The 21,556-nt window shown below is 38.4% G+C and overlaps 1 protein-coding gene across 2 annotated transcripts in view; it reads left to right on the forward strand.

The window, feature by feature from the left end:
* The window catches only part of LOC131069168 (uncharacterized protein At2g37660, chloroplastic), a 93,090-nt gene that overhangs the window by 9,100 nt on the left and 62,434 nt on the right, over positions 1-21,556 (forward strand). For both annotated transcript variants that reach the window (XM_058004523.2, XM_058004525.2), the window contains exons 2-5: positions 8,915-9,001; positions 9,097-9,170; positions 9,420-9,515; positions 9,705-9,785. In XM_058004523.2, the coding sequence (XP_057860506.1) occupies positions 8,915-9,001; positions 9,097-9,170; positions 9,420-9,515; positions 9,705-9,785 (338 nt within the window). The remainder of the gene's footprint in view (positions 1-8,914; positions 9,002-9,096; positions 9,171-9,419; positions 9,516-9,704; positions 9,786-21,556) is intronic.

A 21,556-nucleotide genomic window follows, 5' to 3' on the forward strand; every position in this document is an offset into this window, starting at 1 on the left:
CTTGCAAAGATAGAATCTTCCTTTTATCTCCAGTCATATGATGTGAACAGCCACTGTCTATCACCCATTCATCCTTGTCTTCAACTTTAGCAGCAAGGGCCTTTTCTTCAGGTACCGGATCATCTTCCTTGATAGCCCAGAATACCCATTCCTTTCCATTATCGGATCCACTAGCAGAATCTTGTGCCGGTTCATCATCAGAATCAGTCACACCTTCCTCATCTGCATAGTAGCATGATTTGTCTTTGTTCCTCCTGTATTTATGCTTGTTCTGATAATCATGGTTAGGCCTAAAAGATCTAGCTCTTTCCTCAAATCTTGAATTCCTTTCAGGACATCTAGATGCAAAATGACCTATCTTATTACATGCGAAACATTTAAAAGGTGATTTTCCTTCATACTTACTTCATGTCGGACCTTTAGGTACTCTTCTAGCAAATAGGGCTTCAAGTTGCTCAAACTCTTCATCTTATTTCTTCATTTCCTCCAGTTCCTTAGCATATAAGGCTTTCCAATCACTCTTGCCGGTAGATGATGTAGATGCATGAAAAGCAGGTTCAGATTTTGCAACTCCAGAAGGACCAAATTCCTCAAGCTCAAAAACAGATAACTTCCCAACCAAGGTATCCATATTAACAGAGGTGTTTGCCATTGTTCTCAACTCATTAATTGTAGTAGCCTTCATCTTGTAAGCCAGTGGCAAAGCTCTCAATACTTTAGAAACTATTTCATCTTCGCTCAGAGATCAGAGATCCACCACAACACTGAATTCTCAGAACAATTTCATTAACTCTCTCCATAAGAGCAATAATCCTTTCATCTTCTTCCATCTTCAGGTTCTCATACCTCACCCGGTAACCATCAAGTATAGCGATTTTAATAATCGGGTCACTTTTATTCAGAGTCTCCAATTAATCCCATATAGCCTTTGCAGTTGATTTGTCAGTTAGTCCCATAACTTGTTGATCAGAAAGTGCACACAAAAGGGTTTCTCTAGCTCTACAATCATTTTCAATGTCCTTATCCAACCCTGTCGGAGGAGGATTGCCAGGTACCGGATTATGAGGTGTATATCCTTTCTCAGTGATCTCCCAAATCTCCTTGCCAAGACATCTTAGATGAGTCTCCATCTGAATCTTCCGTACTCTGTAATTTGTTCCATCAAGCCTAGGAATTTCTCTCCGGAAAACAGTTATAGATGAACTTGAACTATTAGATGCCATAGGATCTTCCTCAAGCGGTTAAACTTCTGCAGAGAGTACCAAGCTCTGATACCAATTGTTAGACAACTCAGATAACCGACGGACAACTGAGAGGGGGGGGGGGGTGAATGAGTTGTCGATAGATTAAAAACAGTTAAGCACAAATATAAACCACAAAACATTTACCAACCATTCACAAAAGATAACACCAAGATTTGTACGTGGAAAACTCGGTAAAGGGAAAAACCACGGTGGGAAGCCTACCCACAGTTAGATAATACTTTTGCAGTATGTGATTACAAAAAGAGGGGCCTGCACATGCAGGAAGGCCAACAGCCTAGAGTGCACTGCTCATCACAAAAGGAGCCTCACTGACTACAAAATAAATCCAGACTACAATCTGGAAAGAAGAGTGAACTGCAAGAAATCTCTTATGCCTGAGTACAGTTCCGGTTAAGCTCAGTACCAGAGGTCTTAAACCTCTTCCACCAACCCAATTCGATCACCTATAATCGACCAAAACCTCTGCATATGATTACAACCTTATTCGCACACAGATAATTGCATAACCCATAAAACCCTATCCAAAAAACATGATCTACAAAGAGATCTTACATCACATTTATACCAACCCGAGACCTAAACAATTAGGTCATCCTCCTAAAAGATAATACAATAAATTCATAACATAAACCCGCAATCCAATGAACAACCAAGTCGGCCTAAGACCGAAACAACATAATCCAATCAATAGATCCAACTGGTAACGCATCGGGATCATCCACCAACACGTTACATAAACCGGTCCATAACCTAGCAGAATAAGATAGCATTAAGTTCGATCCTAAATGCAACACCACCGATCAACAGGAACACGGACAAGATAACCAACAGCATCCCGAAAGCCATCTAGAAGCCACACCAACACCACTTATCACATGCATCAAAAGATCTTCAACAAAGCTCTGCCTGTAAAACCCTTACCGGTGACCAAAAGGCTTACTAGAACAAATGATAGCTCCTGAGTCATCAAATCCCGAACCAATTGATCGTGATACGCATCTGAATAGCATGAATGACAGATCCAAACCAATTCCACAAACCGGAGCATATCGGATCAAAATCATAATCCAACCGCTCTACCGGAAACCGGTAAACAACCAAAACAGTCGATGTTGCCATCAATGACGAAACATCAATGCAACACAATCAATTCCTCCAATTTACCAACATCCCACTACTTAAGTTCAAAGAACTTATGTTCGTACTACTCAACTTTCATGTTCCGCTGCCTCAAATCATGAAACTCATCTGCCTTTCTTAGCCTCCAATAGTCTGACAAGAATTGGGCACGAAATCACTCAAGAAACAACTCCCAAGAAATTGTAGCAATGTCCAAATGCAACTTTTGCTCCTCCATACACCACCAATGTAGACACAAAGTCACGAAGATGCATGATCGCACACCTAGCCTTGGTGTTACTGCTATACGGATGCATAGCAAAACACCTACCCATATCCAGAAGCCAAGTCTCCGCTTCCATGCCACTGCTAGAACCATCGAAAGTAGGACAACGTGACCTCAAAAGATATCTCATGTGACTAGCTGCAATTGCATCCTGATCCACAACGACATCTACTCTCCTACAAGACGACCATGATTGCTCTCTGCTGACGACCAAAATGGCGAGATTCCTCCTGCTGATTCTCCTCCTATCTCGGTCCTATGTGACCAAGAAGCTCTTGAAGCACATTAACCAATTGCGGAATTGCATCACCACCCTGTTGCTCTTGCTGTTGCTCTCCATGGCGTGACTCTTCAAAAAACTCGAGACTAGGATTCTGTTGAGTACCCATATGACTACCATGACCACGACCTATACCTCTAACAAGCATCTTGTCTAACCGAGACGCAAAAGAAACTATAAGCTAAAAGGTAGGGCAACTAATGTAAGAAAATAACAAGCAGGGATAAATCATTGGGTTATCTCATGCTATAGTGCTAACATGCACAATGGGCTCATATGAAACCAGAGTACCCAGTGTATGAACATGGACTCTGATACCAGATGTAATGCTCGCCAAAATACCCTAGAGAGAATAACTAATCTAACAAATAGAGAATTTTTTTTTTACACCTACTAATGCAGCATATTGATCTACCAATTCTCATATGAATTATTCGTACCATAACATAAGTGCATAAACAACTTAAAACATAACCATATTCTTAACAACTTATTACGCAAGTGGAAATACAATACATCTTTCTAACAATCATTCCCTAGGGCATCTTAACGCCATTACTCATCTATCATTAACACATAGACACATCCATATACCATGATACCATTAACATCCATCTCATTAAATACATTCATTTCCCAATTATTCACTATCTATCTCATCATGAGAATCGTAAATTATCAATGTATATCCTAACATATTCCCCATTAACCTTAAATTCATTTTAAAGCACCAACAAAATATTTCTAATTCCCTTTAACTATTTAACATGATAGCATCATCTTTCCACATAAAGTATCATCTAAAGCACATCTAATTCATTTCCTCTAAGAATAACCACATAGCCTATAGGTTACTCATTCTTATCCATATTCTAAAGATTACCATTAAGAACTTACTTCCTAATACCAACACAATCATTTAACATATTCACCACAATCATAGTTACACATAGGATAGTCTAATAACAATACTCATTCATTTGATTTCCTTTCTAGTCTAGAAATACATACATAATGAATATCCAATTATAGCATCATGATCTATTACAACTCATCATGATCTCAATCAACTACAAGTCCAATTACATATGAATACATGATACAAGGACATAATCTCTTTTACAATTACATCTATCCCATGATATGAAGTACATGATTTCAATCTCTATTACATAGATAATACTCCAAATATCCATTCGCATGAAGAGAAGATATAAGTCCACATCCACACACGCTAGCATCCAATGAAGAACATCCCAATGGAAGAAGGCATCAAACCACCCGACCATGTGGAACCAATAAGGGAACCACCCCCTGTGCTAGGAGATGACACAAGGTTCCAACTAACACTCTAGACCAAGGATGACACCTAACAACCAAAGGACAAGAACTCACAATCAAGAAAAGCAACCACATAAGGAATACTTCAAATATCATCACATAAACTCCTAGAGGTGTACCAACAATCAAGGCATAAGGATCATGGACACATGTAGGGAAAGAGTGTCATCACATGCTATCCTCACAAAGAAGGGGCCAAGCCACACCCTGATAGACATGTGGAGCCGTCTCAACCTTGGAGCCAATCAAGAGAGTTTGGCTTATTGTCGCAACGGTCTTCCCAAGCTCATCTCGAGTCTCTACTCAAGGGCTATGAGGTGGGGCCACAAAACTATTCATTATCTTGATTAAGTGATTCCTAATTAACCAACCCACAAATCAAATTATTATGGTTATCACTTGCAAATTAAACATAAACTCTTCATGTGGTTCCTTGACACGTCTAGACCCTAAGCATCCCCTCTAGGAACCTCTTAGAGCCTATTGCTTACGACCCCGGTCCTACACATGCAAAAGCCCACTCTCCCTATCCATGGACCAATACCTTAGGGTGATACATAACAACAACAACATCACAAGGAGGCTTAACATATAAGATCCATCAAAAGCAACATCATAATGATACAATCTGAAGCATAACATGAATCGCAATGACCACATGAAGAACAAGAGCCTCAATCATCAAACACAACAATAAGAAAGAGTTAAGGCAAACAATATCTTACTCAACAATATGCAAATACATCCTCAATAGTGAGGCAATTCATCCCACTGGAGCTCATATTAAACATCCTCAACAACAAGGCATCCTACCTCTTGCTGGAGCTAATCACCATATATGCACAATCCTCAACGACAAGGCACAAACCATCTTGTCGGAGCCAAAATCAATAAGGAAATGATCAATACAGAATCAAAAGTTATCTTTGAGATTCAAGCAATCACAAAAGGCCTCTGGTAAAAGCCCACAATCGGGAAAAGTGACCTCATTGAGCAAAAATTGACTAAACCATCAAGCAAGGCAGTATAACACAATTGAGGACTAGATTAGCTCATACACAGTGCAAAGTGGAGCATACAGAACATTCTATAGCGCATTCACTGCAAACTTTAGCGTATCTGCAGTGCAGAATAGTGCATCCATGGCAGAGAGCAAAAATGAAAGAAAACGAAGATACCAAGTGATGAAAATGCCCAGTTTTGCACATAGGCTTATAAAATGAATAACTGACACTCCCAAAAGGTGCAGAAGACCAAAATAAAGCTAAGACAACACATAAACATGACAATAAGATCATACTTAGAGAATTTGACATCAATTCCCTTCACCTTTTTCACATAGTCAAGCACAAAACTCACAGCGACATCAAGAGATGAAGTGAGGCAAAAAGAGAAAACAAAACATCATTAAGGCTCATAAGTCCACAAGGAAGGGATTACACAAAATCATATAGAAAATGCAGATCATACTTTCCCGACAACACTCCATTTTCCCAATTTTGCCATTATCACACACACACACATATACATATACATATACATATATATATCAATTTCCCAAAATATAATTGCAATCTTTAAACACTAAAACTTCCCCCTTACAAACAATCTTTCAACAATCACAAGGAAGACAATCTTTTCAAATCGAAATGTAGAAATAGAGTTGAAGCTCGAACCTGGAAAAGTAGCGTGATGGCAAGGAAATTCGAAGTAGAGCAATCCAATTCCAGCAAATCCAATCAATCAATCTCGAGATCCAACCACGAAATCTCCAATAATCCAAGCTCCAACAAAATAAAAAATCCAAATGCAAACAAAATACTTATGGAAGCTAACCCGACAACATTCTCAGAAAGCTCAATAAATAAATTTGAAATCAAAACTATAGAAGAATATCGACCAATCAAAATATTCCTATAAATCATATAATATACCTACCATGCATAGTTTCGAGGTGAATAATATAAAATAGTATTATTTACTTACCCTCACAAAATCAACCAATAGAATAGAAGGGCAGGTAATAAATATATTATATCGATTAACCATATAGTAACAAGAGAAATAATAAATCAGAGCCATTAAATAAAATAACGTCAAGGGCAAAATAAAATACAAAAGCCCAATAATCCAATAAATCAAAGGCAAAATAAAATTAATATCACACTATATAAATAAACAAATAAATAATAAACCAAAGGCCCAATAAATAAATAAAATAACCAAGTGCAATAAATAAATAATAAACCATATAAAATAATTAAATAATACAAACAAATATTAAATCCCAATAATAAATTAAACAAATAATAATTAAACAACCAAGGTATAATAATAAATTAATTTTAACATTATTAAACTATATTAATCAGTCACTAATTAATTATATAACCAAATATACACAAGGCAACCCAACACAAGGGTCTAACCACACGCTGCATAGCACCACAAGACAACTCAACTGCGACATTAGACTGACTAAGATATCAACTAGGACCTTGAGTGTAAGGAAAGAAACTTTTGCCATCTCCGACAACTTGTCATTGGGATAGAGACACGCTCAGACATGTGGGACCAGGTGGAGTCGATGTCTAGTACCTGCAATCCTGCGACCACCGATAACCATGATACAACATATACAATAACATATATCATAGATAATCAAGCAAGTGATAAAGAATCACAACATCATATCATGTTCATAATGAGTGGTATGACATTGTCTCTAACAGGAATACATTAGAAGACAATCTCAATCATTTTATCATCAATTCCATCATTATAATCATGGAATAGGGTTAGCATAACCATAATATCATCGAAATCCCATAAGCAATACGAATCCATCATGAACCATGAGCACATATAAGATCATCAAGTAAATCCATCATCATCATAATCCAAGATATGTCAATCATCCACATATGTCATCATATAACATACGTCAATATAAAAAGGTCTATCATTATCCATAACATCTACTGATATAGATAGAGTCATAAACATAAATCAAAACATCACATAATCACATAAGAGTCAAATCAAGTCTGTCGATACATAAATCAAAAGACAAGTCTAGGAGGGACACTACACAAAGACCTTTCGTATTATATTTTTCAGGAATTTTCATAGTTACAACAATCTTAAAAAAGTGTACTGAAAACATGACTTCGAAATAGCATATGAAATACAAGTTGCAGAGTCCTAATTGAAGATAACTCTTCAAAAATAGAAAGTGTGACTTGTACATCTACATGTTGAATAAATGACAAAATGGGTAAAAATAGTAAGTCCCAAAAAAATTTCCCGGCTTTGCTGAAGGAACGCCTTTGGCATGGCAGGGGGGTTACAGCCAGTGCCCCTGCCCTACCCATTCTTGACTATTCATCACTGCTGGAATAACACTATAATTGACTTCATATAGCAACATATGCTTAAATCTTGGTTTCATTTGATTTGGTTCCATGGCAACTGTGTCAAGGTTTGATACTTGGCTTGGATAAGATTTTGGTTCATAATTGGTTAACAACTTTGCTATTCTTGATGTTTCAAAACATTGGTAATATAAATTGATGTTTTGATTAAGCCCAAAGCTTGGGGCATACTCTGTAATTTCTTATCCTAATATATTAAAAATTGTGTTTTCTAGTTGACTCAAACACTTTACACTTTGAAGATTGCTTGTCTTTGTAGTTGGGAGTGACTTGCCTAGAGTATCTTCCAAATTACAGTTGTAGATAGCATATGTGTTCACATCTCATATCTTATTGGGAATGAGTGCAATTTGTGGGATTTTCATTTGACATACCCTAAAATCATAAGTTTGAGAGATGCTGTGCTTCAAGTTATATTTATAAAGAACCAAGGGTTAGATATTTAGGTATCCAATCTTTTTAATAGTAGTGCATTCAGTCCAGACAAGGAGACCATACATAAGTATGCTTTTGGTCATTACTTAGGGAGACTTTGTTAGACACTCTATGCACATGAGCTGACTTATATCTAAAAAAGCCAACTTACAGTCAGTAGTACCCAATAAAATTAACATAAAATTGTTTAAATTTGAATATCTTTGGAGTTAAATTCTAGTAATAAAATAAAATCAGTTTTGTTTTCATGAAATTTCCTAGACTATAAGTGTTCAATTTCAAGTCTTGGTGTTGAGCTTGAAGTCAGATTCATGGTGATTGGTCTTTTTGAGTCCACTTTCTTTGAGTTTTGGGCATTGGGGGTGGAAAGAATGGCTATTTCAAATATGAATAAATAAAAAATAAAAAATAGCTTAGAGTAAGTGAAAAGAAGCCGAAATTTGAGAATAGATACACATTCCATTGATGCAATAATCCATATGAAAATTATAACGAAATAATATGTTTTTTAAATTTTAGTTGATATAATATACACTACAATATTGTATTAGTTGAGTGAGGATAGTTGATTTCAATTGGGTCTGCTTTGAATTCATACGTAAATTTCTTTTAAGATAAACAGGCTGATTTGTTGTTTTTCAATTTTAGGACTGAATTTAGCATGTCTTCTATTTGTAGTATTATAATCATGAAGAAGTTCTTTGTTTCTTCATTTAACTTTATCAATTTCTCATGAATTATCTTTTGGCTGTAGGAGGGCCTAAGCTTAGGAAATGGTATGGTGCACCTAATCAGCTTCCAAGAGATAGAAATGTTAAAAAAAAGGACTATAACAGTGGGGGTAAAATTTTTCATCTATGTTTTAATTTTTGCCATTCAATCACACTAAAAGTGTACAATGTTGTTGGTAAAAGAAGCATTTTTTATGCTGAACAGAACCTAAGAAGGATGATATTCCTGAAATACGAGATGCTGTGCTAGTTACAGATGGTGACAGTGACATTGGCCAGGTAGAAATTTATTTAATGGTCTTGCTGTAGATGAAAGAATCTTTGATGTTTATATATCCTGTATATTGGAAAGCCAATGTTATGATGTGTTCTAGAATAGTCTGCAATGTAATAAGCACAATCTCACATATATGCATTCAATCATGTTTAGGAATAGTTGTGTTATGTCAACTTGTTTTGCATTAAATTAAACTGGTGGTTTTTGTGGCCAAAGAAATCATACTGCATATTTTGTGGCTTATGATGCAGTTGGTGATTCTATCATTAATCATTAAGCGGGCTCGAATCAAGGCACTTGTTAAAGATTCAAAAGCTGCCATTAGTTCCTTTGGTTCTTATATTGAGGTACTACTTACTACTTACTGCCTCATGTCGCAAAAATCATTTCTTTTGTTGGAGTGCTTCCTCATTCCCATTTGTTCACTTTCAGCTAAATATTATGCATTAACCTCCTTTATTTCTGTTTTTTAATATTACAAGACTTGCTATTTCTTTCTCTTTGTAATTGACTTGTGACATAACTTATGTGGCAAGCCTATAGATGGAGATATAACAGATAAAGCAAGTGTCAAGAGGGCTTTAAAGGGGGTTCATGCCATCATATGCATTATAAAGGTAGATAAAATTTTAGAGTCTAGAAATTCAATTTTATCTTTTTAATATTTGTTCAAATTTGAATATATGAAGGAAGCTTTCTTTGGTAATATCTATATCCTCAAGATATACATTGGGTGAAATAGCAATGATTTCATTGTATATATATTTAGTAATCATCGTACAAGTTATTTTTCATTAGGAACAGTAGTATTTAATGGTAGTGAAAATCATCTAATGACATGTTGAAAACGCATGTCCTGAGTTTGTTTCTAGTTCTTAATCCCAATATGCCTTATATTTACTACATGCATGTGCATGGGCATAAATTATGATGTATATTTGTGAATAGCTTAATTGCTAAGTTACCGGGTTCGGCTATATAGGCCCCTGTATTGCCCAAATACGGTTCTGGTTCGTGGTTCGTATACGGTTCGAGTTCGGTTCGGTGACTTTGTTTGGCAAAATTTATCTAAAGTTTTCGCCTCCTGCTGCTAACATGCCGCAGCCCTAGGTTATTGGGTTCACCTAATTTCGGCTATGATGTTCGAAATTCGGCGGACTGAAAAAGAAGAAATAAAATATTCGTTGTATTTCATCCAAAAATTCGTATGGAGTAGTGCTTAGGGTTTTTAATTAAAATATATTTAAAAATAACAGTCTTTGAGTCCAACGTGGTGCGTGAGGTTGCAAGTTCAGACATTTCGGGAGAGCTTGGGGTTGCATGAAATTTTGAGATCCCGTTTTGGCTTTTTAACGAAATTCGATGAGATTATTTTCCCGACTTTTTACGCTCGGGGCATTCCTCAATCTGGAGTCTGTGCCTTTTTTTCGACACCTGAGCCTTAAGCGTGGGAAATCCTTCACTATCGTTTCAACGCAGCTCTACTAAAACTTAATATATTTGAGGGATAGACGCTGTTATTTTTTTATCGGGAATCATGATTTATAAGATATTTTTTATTTATTGTATGAAACTTAATATAATATATATATATATATATGTTTTAATTGTTTTTGTACTAACGAACCCAAACCCCTTTTCAAAATTTTGCCGTACCAGCTCTTCGAACCCGAACCGGTGCTTGAACCTGAACCGGCAAGCTCGCTTAATTGACAAAAAGAAATTCCCCACAAACTCCATCACCCCTTCATACCCATACGTAATTTTGTTTACATTTAAGCTAATTAGTGAATTTAATAGAAAATAGAGGGTTCAAATTTTTCAATGGAAAAAGATCAAAATGTAACATACACCCTTGTCCCTTGTTTTATTGTTTTGTTTTCTGTTTTTTGTGTTTGATAGGAGGAGATAGAAGTGCAGGAATGTATTGCAATGTATATAGATTTATTGCAGCAAATTAACAAAAGAAATAGCTTGCAAGTACAATATTTTAAACATTCACAATCAGCTATAATCTGAAAGAACAAAACAACAGAAAAACTAGAGATACCCAAAAGGTTTAATCTCATTGCAAACAATTATTTTACATGCCCATTAGCTGATCACATACAATATTGACAACAACAGCAATAACCAGCAAACCGGCACCTAGAAACCCTAGGTACCACCCTCAATACTCCACAAGAAGGGATAACTTGGTGTAGAACTGATTTGCCAAGATCTGAAAGCTTCAAATATGCAAAACAATCACTCCAAACCCTAAATTGCTATGCTTTGGAAGTCGCATGCCTAGCAACTAGGTGGTATGGCCAGCAAATAGAAAGGTACGTGTTATCACAAAAGCTCGCACCCTTGCTGAGCTATCAACTCAGCAACCTTGTGAAACATGGAAACAACCCCAAAGTGTGGGACCTTGCGCAAGGGGGTTGAATCTCCAGAAAAGGCCGACTTTCTTCTCAATCCAGGTGTAGGTGTTGAACCAACTCAACACTTCAAATCTTACTTCTAAACCTATCCTAACAGCTTACAGAGGAAAAGTGAAGAGAGAGATGCTTAAAATGAAAGGAGGTGATGCATCAAGATGAGAGCTTGTTCCTCTCCCCACCCGAAATGGCACAAGGAATCAACTGAAATACCCAAGAGATGCACAAACTTCAGTTGCATGAGTGACCCAAACGCATGTATGGAGGTTAGAATTTGCTAAGTGTCAAGAGGAGAGAAGGATTCCCACAAGTCACACTTAGAAAAACAAGTTAACACAACATATATGGGGAGAAGAGCCATAAAACATACACTTATGATGAAGGTAAGGAAACATACACAACATGCATAAGTTGAAGGAAGGCACGAATGTAATTTCAATTCATTCAAAGGCCAAAGGCCAAACTTACAGTTGCAGAAATGCAAAAAATAATTACAAATCTTCAAGAGAAGAGAAAAAGCATAGGAAAGCTCAAGGCAGCAGGGAGAGAACCCTTTACAATGAGGCTTAACAACCTTTATATAGAAAATTGGTTACAAGAGTGATCATGACCCCTACATGTTAGTCTGGGAGTGCAGGGAAGTGCATGCACCTGACTTCTGTACATGAAAGCAACCTAGCCATACCCACAAAAGGCAACCCTGAGAAGGGTGGATTGACTGACCTTCCAAAGTCAGAGTATGCAGACATGACATAAATCACCACACCAAGCATGGCCCCGTACCTCTCCTGATGGAAATCCTGCCAAAAACATTAAATGCACCCCTGTGGCTCCACAAAAGAAGGTGCATAAGTCACAAAAGCTGTCGGAGCATTTAAAGCCTTGAGTGTCGATCACGCCATCCGGAAGTGTTGCCAGCCGGAAAGAAGTTTGGAAAACTTCGGGGACCTGGGTCACCGAAGTTGGGGAAACTTCGGAGACTCGGGTCACCATAGTTGGGCGAACTTCGGAGACCTGGGTCACCGTAGTTGGGGGAACTTCGGAGACTTGGGTCACCGAAGTTGGGAAGACTTGGGAACTTGGGAACTCTGGGGTTTCGGAGTTCCGGGTTTTGAGGACTTAGGAACTTGGGAACCTGGGGGTTCCGGAGTTCCAAGGTTGAGGACTTAGGAACTTGGGAACCTGGGAGTTCCAGAGTTCTGGGGTTGAAGACTTAGGAACTTGGGAACCTAGGGGTTCCGGAGTTCCGGGGTTGAAGAATAGAAGACTAAGGGAATTTTGGAACCTCGGGGTTCTGGAGTTCCAGGAAAGAGAGAGGAAGAGAAGGCTTGGGAAAGGAACTTCCGACAAGACAACACTTCATACTTAATGATTCCATTGTTTTCTCCTTGATCAACTGAGGCAGCGATGGTCCATAGAACATATCTCTGATCGGTTCTCACTGATGGACCAAGGGTGTCATAAAATGACAACAATACGATCAAAAAATAGAAAGATCAAACAACAACAACCTCTTCAAACTCCTTAAAGTTGCCCTCTCTCAAGTCTACTCTAAAGATACTTTGTTTAAACTCCAGATTTAATTCAACAATGAAACCCAATTGTGATCTCTGTATGGAACCACCAAGTAATTCTCCAGATTGGATCTCTCTCACCAATGTGGAAGATGTTCCTGGAAAAGGTTTTCGTCTTCACAAAGCCACGAGATGAACAAGTTCAACCAGCAAGCGAAGTCTGTTGGAAATCTGACTTATGTTGTCATTGATGTCAAACTTGTTGGTCCAGATGTGGTCTGGTCTAGATATAGTCTTGTATGTTGTCATTTATGTCAAAATTGTTAGTCTAGATGTGGTTTGGTCTGGATATAGTCTTGTGTTGTGCAAACTATAGTTGGTGACAAGTGAGCTGTTTAGATGTTGTCATCTAAGTATATGAAGGTTTCTTTATTTTGTATTGTTGATTATGGGTGTCAGAAATTGGTGTTGCTATTTTGTACTATCGATTAAGGGTGGCAGAAGTTGGTGTTGCTGTTGAGTATGATTGGTGTCTTAGTTGACGTTTGTTACGGAAGATGATCAAAGATGTATAATATCAATATGTGCTGCTTGGTATCTTAATGTTGATGTTGAATTTGATTGGTATCTTAGTTGAGGTTGTGTTGTCATTGATGTTACAGTAAGTTATATAAAGTTGTAGCAGATGTTCAGTGTTATTGATTGTTCAGATGTCATATTACTTGGTGAAGATGTTGTGCTTACATGAGGAGTTTTCGGAAAATCAGTGTAGCGGAAGTTTTAATATGCAGGAAGGAGTATTCAATGCCCCAATGGAAGAATGTTTTGATCCGGATTGTGAAGGGTATGGTGTGCAGACTTGGATATGATTTTAATGTTCTATGAATGGTGTACTGTCAAGTTTGCAAGGTCTTTGGTTGCTCAGATGATGAGATTAGTTGTTGTTGTTCTTTGACAGTGAGAGTGTCTGTCAGACTAGTCCAGAATTTGCTTGGTGGTGTTGTGTTTTTTATGATAGCGTCCAACACACAATAAAGTTGTCCAACGGTCACTTTACTCTCTCTTGATCAAAGTTCAATCATATGCTAAGATTGCAGTAAGTTCAAACGACTGACTCCAAGGTTTCGGTTATGCAATGGATGTGACTCAATAGGCTTGATGTGATATGCTGGTAATCCAAGGGGACTTATGCACACTTGAAGAAGATTTAAACAAATTTGTAACTTTCAATGAATTTGGTCACGAATAATTTATCAATGAGGAGCTCTTTTTTTTTTTTTTTGATTTTTGGATTAAAATATGCTGAAAGTAAATGAGGAAGGGTTTAGAGAAGCTATGCTAAATCTAAGAACAAAGGAGACAATGATTGCTTGAGTGAAATCAACCACACTTTGCTTCGCCAACTTCGTACAACTACACAAAGGCAATGCAATCTTCAAAGGTTGTGCAAAATATTTTCATAACACCAATGAACACCATCAAAGAACAATGTCCACCCAATGATCGAAGTTAAGTTTCCACATAAAAAGGCTTAGACTAACCTTGCAAAGTCAATTAACAATCAACTATTAACAAAAGGTATGAGCAAGGATCTCACTACAAAGAATATCATCAATCCCGTTCATCTAAGTGCTGAAAAACAAATCTACTCAAGTGAGGAAAGCAAGACCATGCAAGCTACAAAATGAGACAAGTATACACCTTCAGAAGAACAATGTATTAAGTTTATTGCTTCAATAGCTCTTCACAACAATCTTAGACAATCTCTCATCCTCTACAAATGAGGGGGGTCACCCTTGTATATAGGCTTCAAGCCTTGGCTACATGCAAAACCCTAATTAGGGTTTACACTAAAAGATTCCCACACATGATGCAACAAGGTGGGAATATTCATTAAATGCTCATTATTCCCGCTTACAATAAATTCTTGCTGTCTAAAGATAGTGCCCATTGTGCATTAAATGCACCATTATCCACCAAGTTTTCCCAACATGCAATAAATGTTCCTCTATGCAAAATTGCCCATGCTACCATAAATGCAATAAATATTCCTTAATGCAAAATTGCCCATGATGCCATAAATGCACCATCCTCTCCCAAACGTGACAACTACATGCAAAAAAGATGCTCCACCACCTCACCATGCATTGACCCAGCCACCACTTGGTCAAATATTCTAGCAATGCATGCGCCATTATGTCAAAAGATTCCCGTCTAGAAATGGACGACCATTATCCCGCTCAATAATGGCATATGCAACGAACCTGGCGACGACGGCCTCTAATTCTGCTACGGAGACACTTGGCATGCTTTCCATCTTTAATTCCATCAAGGCAATGTCTTCCTCCTACTTGGAGAAAAACTTCTCCCAATCCGCCGCCGACTCTTGTGTCTTCCGCATTGTGCTGGAGAATAAAGAAACATTTTTCAAATGTGTCGTGGAAAATGAATCCACAAAGAAAAATTCATGCAATCTGTCCCTAAGGAAGTTCACCTATCAGCTCTTCTTCAGTCAGTCCTTTGGAAAATAGTGCCTCAACTGCCTTAAGGATTTCCCCTTGTATTTTCTTGATTGAGTCTCTCAAGGAAGCAGACTCTTTGCTGAATCTTTCAAAATATTCTTTTGTAGTGCAGACAGCGTAAAACTACCGTGGGAAATCATAAGCATCGTTCTCCTGAACAAATTTCTCGTCAATCAATGTCTGCCTAGGAATCTTCATTAGCTCTCTGAGTCGCATAATATTTAAGTCTTAGTAAATGTGCACGTCCTCCCATGAACCATCCGCGACTTCCATCCTGTCCAGGATTGCATGACTTCTAGAATGAAGGCGAGCCAAGTTCTCAATGAATCCTCCTGCTGAAGTGAAAACACTTTCCACCCACTCATTAGAGCAGTGAGCTCTCTTCCTAACCTCTTCAACAACATCATTGGACTCTTTAGGGAGAGAGGTGGGAAGAACAAAGAACGGGTCTTCCTCCCTGGGTGGATGTTTGAAACTCTTCACATACTTGCATAAGGCTTTGTTTTCACTTTTCAACCTCTTGCACTTCTCTTTCATCTTCTTCAATTTCTCTTTCATGGCCAAGGAAGATTCTTCAAACTCTTCCACTACCTGTGTTGTGGATGCATGCCCCAAATCAACCTCTCTGATCACATATTCATCAGGCGTGATCTCATTTCTACCTTTGTTTGCCACAGGTTCAGCTAAATGTAATGTTCTGGATTAGGACTCATCCCTTGTGATTTTGGAAAACTTTCGGGCGGCCTTCTTTTCCGCTGGTTTGTCCATTCTTCTCAGAAGTTCTTCCAATTCCTGTGCTGGATCCACTTCCTCTTCTGGCTCTCTTCTCAATCTATCTCTCAGCCAATCTGGAGCAGTTGTTGACTGATCCTGAACCTCCATGTGTACATGTTGCTATGAATGTCCCCAAGAAGTGTTGCAATGAAACTATCCCGGCGTTGCTCTTCTGGATTAAGCGAGAGTTCCTGCCTTTGCATTTCTGGCTGAACTGGCCTGTGGGAAGCACTCATGCTAAGCATATCCTACACTGAACATTATTTGGAAAATTGTCCTGAGGCTGACTTCTTGGAACCTCTTGTGCAAACATCTCTACTTCTTGCATACTAGAGGAACTGGCTGGTGAATGTGCCTCTTCTACCCTTGGCCTTTTCTACTGAGGCTCTTTCGACTGAAATTCTGGCTAGATTTCTGGTTGAACATTTGGATGGACTTCCTGTTGAACATTTGGCGGGGCGTCTTGTTGAACATCTCGTTGGATTTCCTTCCTCTTCCTTGTTCGCAATTTCTTTGGAATATTCCCTAGCTTGGCGCCTTCTTGTTGGACCTCTCCTTCCATATGGGCTTGTGATGATCCTTCAGTGGCATCCCTATGGGAGTCTAAATTTCCCATCAATTGGTAAGTTAGGCGAACGTTTCCATCCTTTAGTGCTCTAATGTGCCGATCCACCCAGTGCCGGGTGAATTTCATAACTGGCCTGGCTAGAATATCTAAGTCATCAATTTTAGGTTCTGCCCAATCCTGGACTTGGATAGGTTTATCCTTCAACTTTTCAAATTCATGTTGAACCATGTCCTAATCTTCCTTTACCTGGTTTGGCACTTGAATAATTTCAGCCATTCTGATTAAGTCAAGGGGAAATCTAGAATGCATAAGCTTCCTGACTTCAGGATCATCCTTGGCATTGGCTCAGAAATCCTCCAGGTGAAATTTGTGTCTGAACTTCATTCCAATGACCATCCTGATTTTGTTATATGGATCAAAGTATGATCTTGTCGTATGGAATGTCAAATGATAGAATGCCAGCTCATCAATGGATTTTTCTGCCACTGCCAAATTTGGGCACACTTCCATGTAGTCGCCAAGGACAATAGGCAATTCAATAGACAACTTCTTTTTATGAATCTAGTCATAGGCCGTCAATTGCTTGGTAAGTTCCAGCAGCACTAGTTTGTTCGACGAGTACCTTGGAAATTTGTACGGCTGAAAGGAAAATCCCTAAGTCCGGATATATGTGAACTTCAGAAACTGAATGTACACTGCTTCAAATTTCCGTATCAATGCTCTAGCCTCTGGTGTCACTCTTGTGTGGAGTTCACCCTGCAATAACCTGGTTAAATACATCATGAAAGTGTTATTCACCAGTTTGAAAGAATCAATGCTATGTAGGTGCAACTGGGGATAGTACTCATGGACCTTCAGCTGTGTTGGCCCGCATCCCATGGGACCTTTTCCTGGTAAGCCGTCGAAGCTACCCATCCTTGCTAGCAAATAAATCTTATATGAGCTCATATAAAAGGATTGGGTATGCCTCTCCTTCAGATTCTTCAACTGTTCATGCACATAATGACTTATCAATCTTGCCCAATCCACTATCCCATTGGCGTTCATGACTTCACGAAAGAAGAAAAACATCTAGGTTTCAAAAGTAAAAGCATGCTGGCACCCCATAATCCTATTCAACATCATCACCAGTTTCGTGCACTCTTGCTTGAAGTCAAGACTAGTCATTTGTTTAGGCATTTTGGAAATATGAGGTCTTGGCTTCTGCATCCAGGTTTTGTTGATATTCTCAACACATCTATCAGGACCCACATCATATACTGTCGTAGCTCTATCCTTAGTTTTGTAAGTTATGGAATGATAGGATGGAATTCCAAAGGTCTCCTCGATAGCCTTTGCAGTCAAGTTGGCAAACAACTTTCCATCAGATGTCAGAATTGCCCTTCTTTCTGGATTATAATGTTTTGCACATTCTAAAATCAATTCTGGACATTGAATGGCTGGAGGGAAACCGATTGCCGAGACAATTCCGGCAGCGGTGGGCGATTGAGCACGTCCAATTGTTCCAAACAGCCTGAGTTGGAAAGCATCGAGCTAGAAAGTTCCTAGATTGGTGTTGCTGATTTCTCTTCACTTAGGAAAAATCTTGGATTCCAGAAGAAATCCCTTTGCCTCATTCTTAAATTGCGCCTAGGTGGAAGTAATCACAGCCCTGCTTGATTCCGCCATTCCTACAAAGCAAAATAAATTAACATTAAAAATCTGCGTAAGGAATTAAATAAGATGGTGGAGAAGAAATTCCAATAGATAAATTCCTTATTGGGAATAAAATAAAACCTCCACGATCAAGAACTTCTTGAAAAGAAACAAAATTTGTTTGCCTCTGAATCTTTATCACTTCTCTCCAACTTCCACTTTCTCCAAAATCACACGTGAGATATGAATTGTGTTCCATCGTTTATATAGGATTCCTCATAAAGCTACCAATTTGGCAAGAGACCAATCTTAGCACATTGCATTAAGAATGCTTCATAGTTTCCTTAATAGCTCGCCATGCAAATGGGCCTCGTCATTGTCATTGAGTCCAAAATGGAAATTTCCATTATTCTTTAAGTCATGGCATCATAAATTTGGAATATTCCCTTTTTGCATGTTGCCAACTCGCCAACCTTTCCATTTCAAATTTAAGATGATATCCTTGAAAGATTTTCTTTTCTACTTAGAAATTTTGACAATTCATTTCCTTGGAAAGAAATCATGATCATCTGGATTCCTGAAGAGAGAAAACTTCTAGAGGGAAAAAATTTATTCGGGAAGAATTTTCTTGAGTTTTTTGAATTCGTCATGTTCCAATGGAGATCTTTCATCAATTTTCAACATTTCCTATTTTTTAGGAATTTTTTCAAATTTGAGTTCCAAGGTCCGGGAGAGAAAATTCTCTCCCTTGGCCAATTTTGTCATCGCCTCGAAATTTGGGTGAATTTTCATGCCTGAAAGAGGATTTTTTGAAATTTTTCCTGAGGGGATTTTCTTTCTCCTTCTTGGGTGCCAACTCTACCCTGCCTTGGAATTCAACTTCTTGGGCACTGGAATGACCATATGGAGGAATTTTCCTTTTGGAAGGAAATTCCTTCCCTTCCTTAGTTTGGCACTCTTCTTCCAACTTGGGCGGTAATTTGCTAGTGTGGAGGAATTTATGTTTGGAGGAAGAATCCTCCACCACTCCCTTCTAGCACTCTCCATCCACACTTGGGTGCCAAACACATGCCTTGGAGGAATTATACTTCAACCAACTTTTCTTGCTTGACCTCATCCTAGCGCTCCACATCTCTTCCTGGGCGCCAAAACCACCTAAAGGAGGATTTTGTGTTTTCCTTGCTTTTTCCTCCTTGACCCTTTCCTAGCGCTCATCTTCCAACTTGGGCGCTGAAACTCACTTGTGGAGGATTTTTTGACAATCATTGACTTTTCCCCGATACCCTCCATTTGGCGCTCTAGCACTTGATTGGGCAGAATTTTGGGTGTGGAGGAACCCCAATTCTAGCGCTCCTCCTGCTTCTTGGGCACCAATTTGATGGAGTGAAGGAAATTTGGTCATGGAGGAAAATTCCTCCATGACCCTAATCTAGCGCCCAACCCCTTACATGAGCGCCAAAAACACATGGTCATGGAATTTTGGGGGTGGAGGAAAAATCCTCCATGACCCCATTTTGGTGCCTTCTTCTAGGAATGCATGATTTCATTGCCTTAGGAACTTCTTCTTCTAACTTAGCCATTTTCAATCGTTTTCCAGATTCGGGATGCCATACTTGGAATTGAAGTGGATTTTCTCTACCTTGGAAATTTTTTAATGCTTTCCACTTTTGGAATGAATCCAGACTTAGCCATTTCTTGCTCAAAAGCCTGCTTTTTCAAACTTTTTGGATTTAGACAAGTATTCAGGAATGCTTAGTCCTCAGTGTCGGGAACCTTGCCTGTGAAGATCCTGCCAAAAATAGACTTACTAAGAATAGTAAGCATTTGAAAATGTCAAAAATAGGGCAAAACAGGACAGGATGACACTTATTAAAAATAGAAACTGTTGTAAATAGTAAGTTTGATTTTTGGTGAAATAAAGACAATCCGGGAGGCAGTGAAATCCCTAAAAATAGGAACTTTCTAAAAATAGAAAGTTGCTTAGAATTCGCTCAAATTTCACTGGTAGGTTCCTTGAAGGGTCCTGATTCCAATGCAATGCTCAGTTTTTCCAAAACCCTAAGGAAAAGACCTCAAATCTAAGTCTGAAGGGCAAAACCCTAAAATAAGCAAAACAGGTCCAAGACTAAGCCAAATTTGCTCAAACGACTTGCAGACTTGATCAAATTGACCCTCAAAACACTTGCAAAATGAGGAAACCTAAGAGACTGCCACGAAAAGACCCAACAAAGCAAAGCCAAAAGACCAAGAGGACCTAAAAAGTAGGGGGGGTACCCATTTGGAATGGGGTGATGTGTGATTAGGTCACAACGGGTGGCTTCTTGGTATGTGAATTCAAGTGTTGGAGTTTGGAGACATGCTTATTTGGTTTGTGTAGTGTTCTAGTTCGAATCTCTGGTATTGTTTTTGTTCCATATGTGAGTTATGTTGGTTTGTGCTTGGTATGGTTAGTTGTGTTGGGTCTGAATGTGCTTGCATGGATTATCTTGTTTGGATCATGTTTTTTTGGTCCGGATATAAGGTTGAGTTTGAATATTGTTTTTGATCTCACCATGGTGTGTGGAGATCCGCATTAGGTAATTTGCTTTTGAAGATGCTTTTGGGCCAACTGGTTGGTGAATTTTATTTTGGAACTAGCTTTGGAAGATGTGCTAGGGTATGCAGCTTGTTAGAATCAACTTAGAGGGATGCATGGTGTTGTTTTTGGGTCCCCTCTTTCTCCTAGAATGGACTGCATTGGATATTATTGGTTCGGATAGCCTAGTTTATGTAATTTTATACACACTATTTTTGGCCAACCTTGTTGAGAGTTTTAATAAATATCTTTGTATATAAGGATGAGTAAATGTGTGTGTTGAGAAGTACAAAAGTATGGGATGTGTTTGAAATAATGCGATGTGGATGATATGCAGAAATATTTGATAGAAAATGTGTGTGACATTTAGTTGAGAA

The sequence above is a fragment of the Cryptomeria japonica genome, chromosome 5 (genome assembly GCF_030272615.1).
Source record: "Cryptomeria japonica chromosome 5, Sugi_1.0, whole genome shotgun sequence".
In the NCBI taxonomy this organism is placed as follows: Eukaryota; Viridiplantae; Streptophyta; class Pinopsida; order Cupressales; family Cupressaceae; genus Cryptomeria; species Cryptomeria japonica.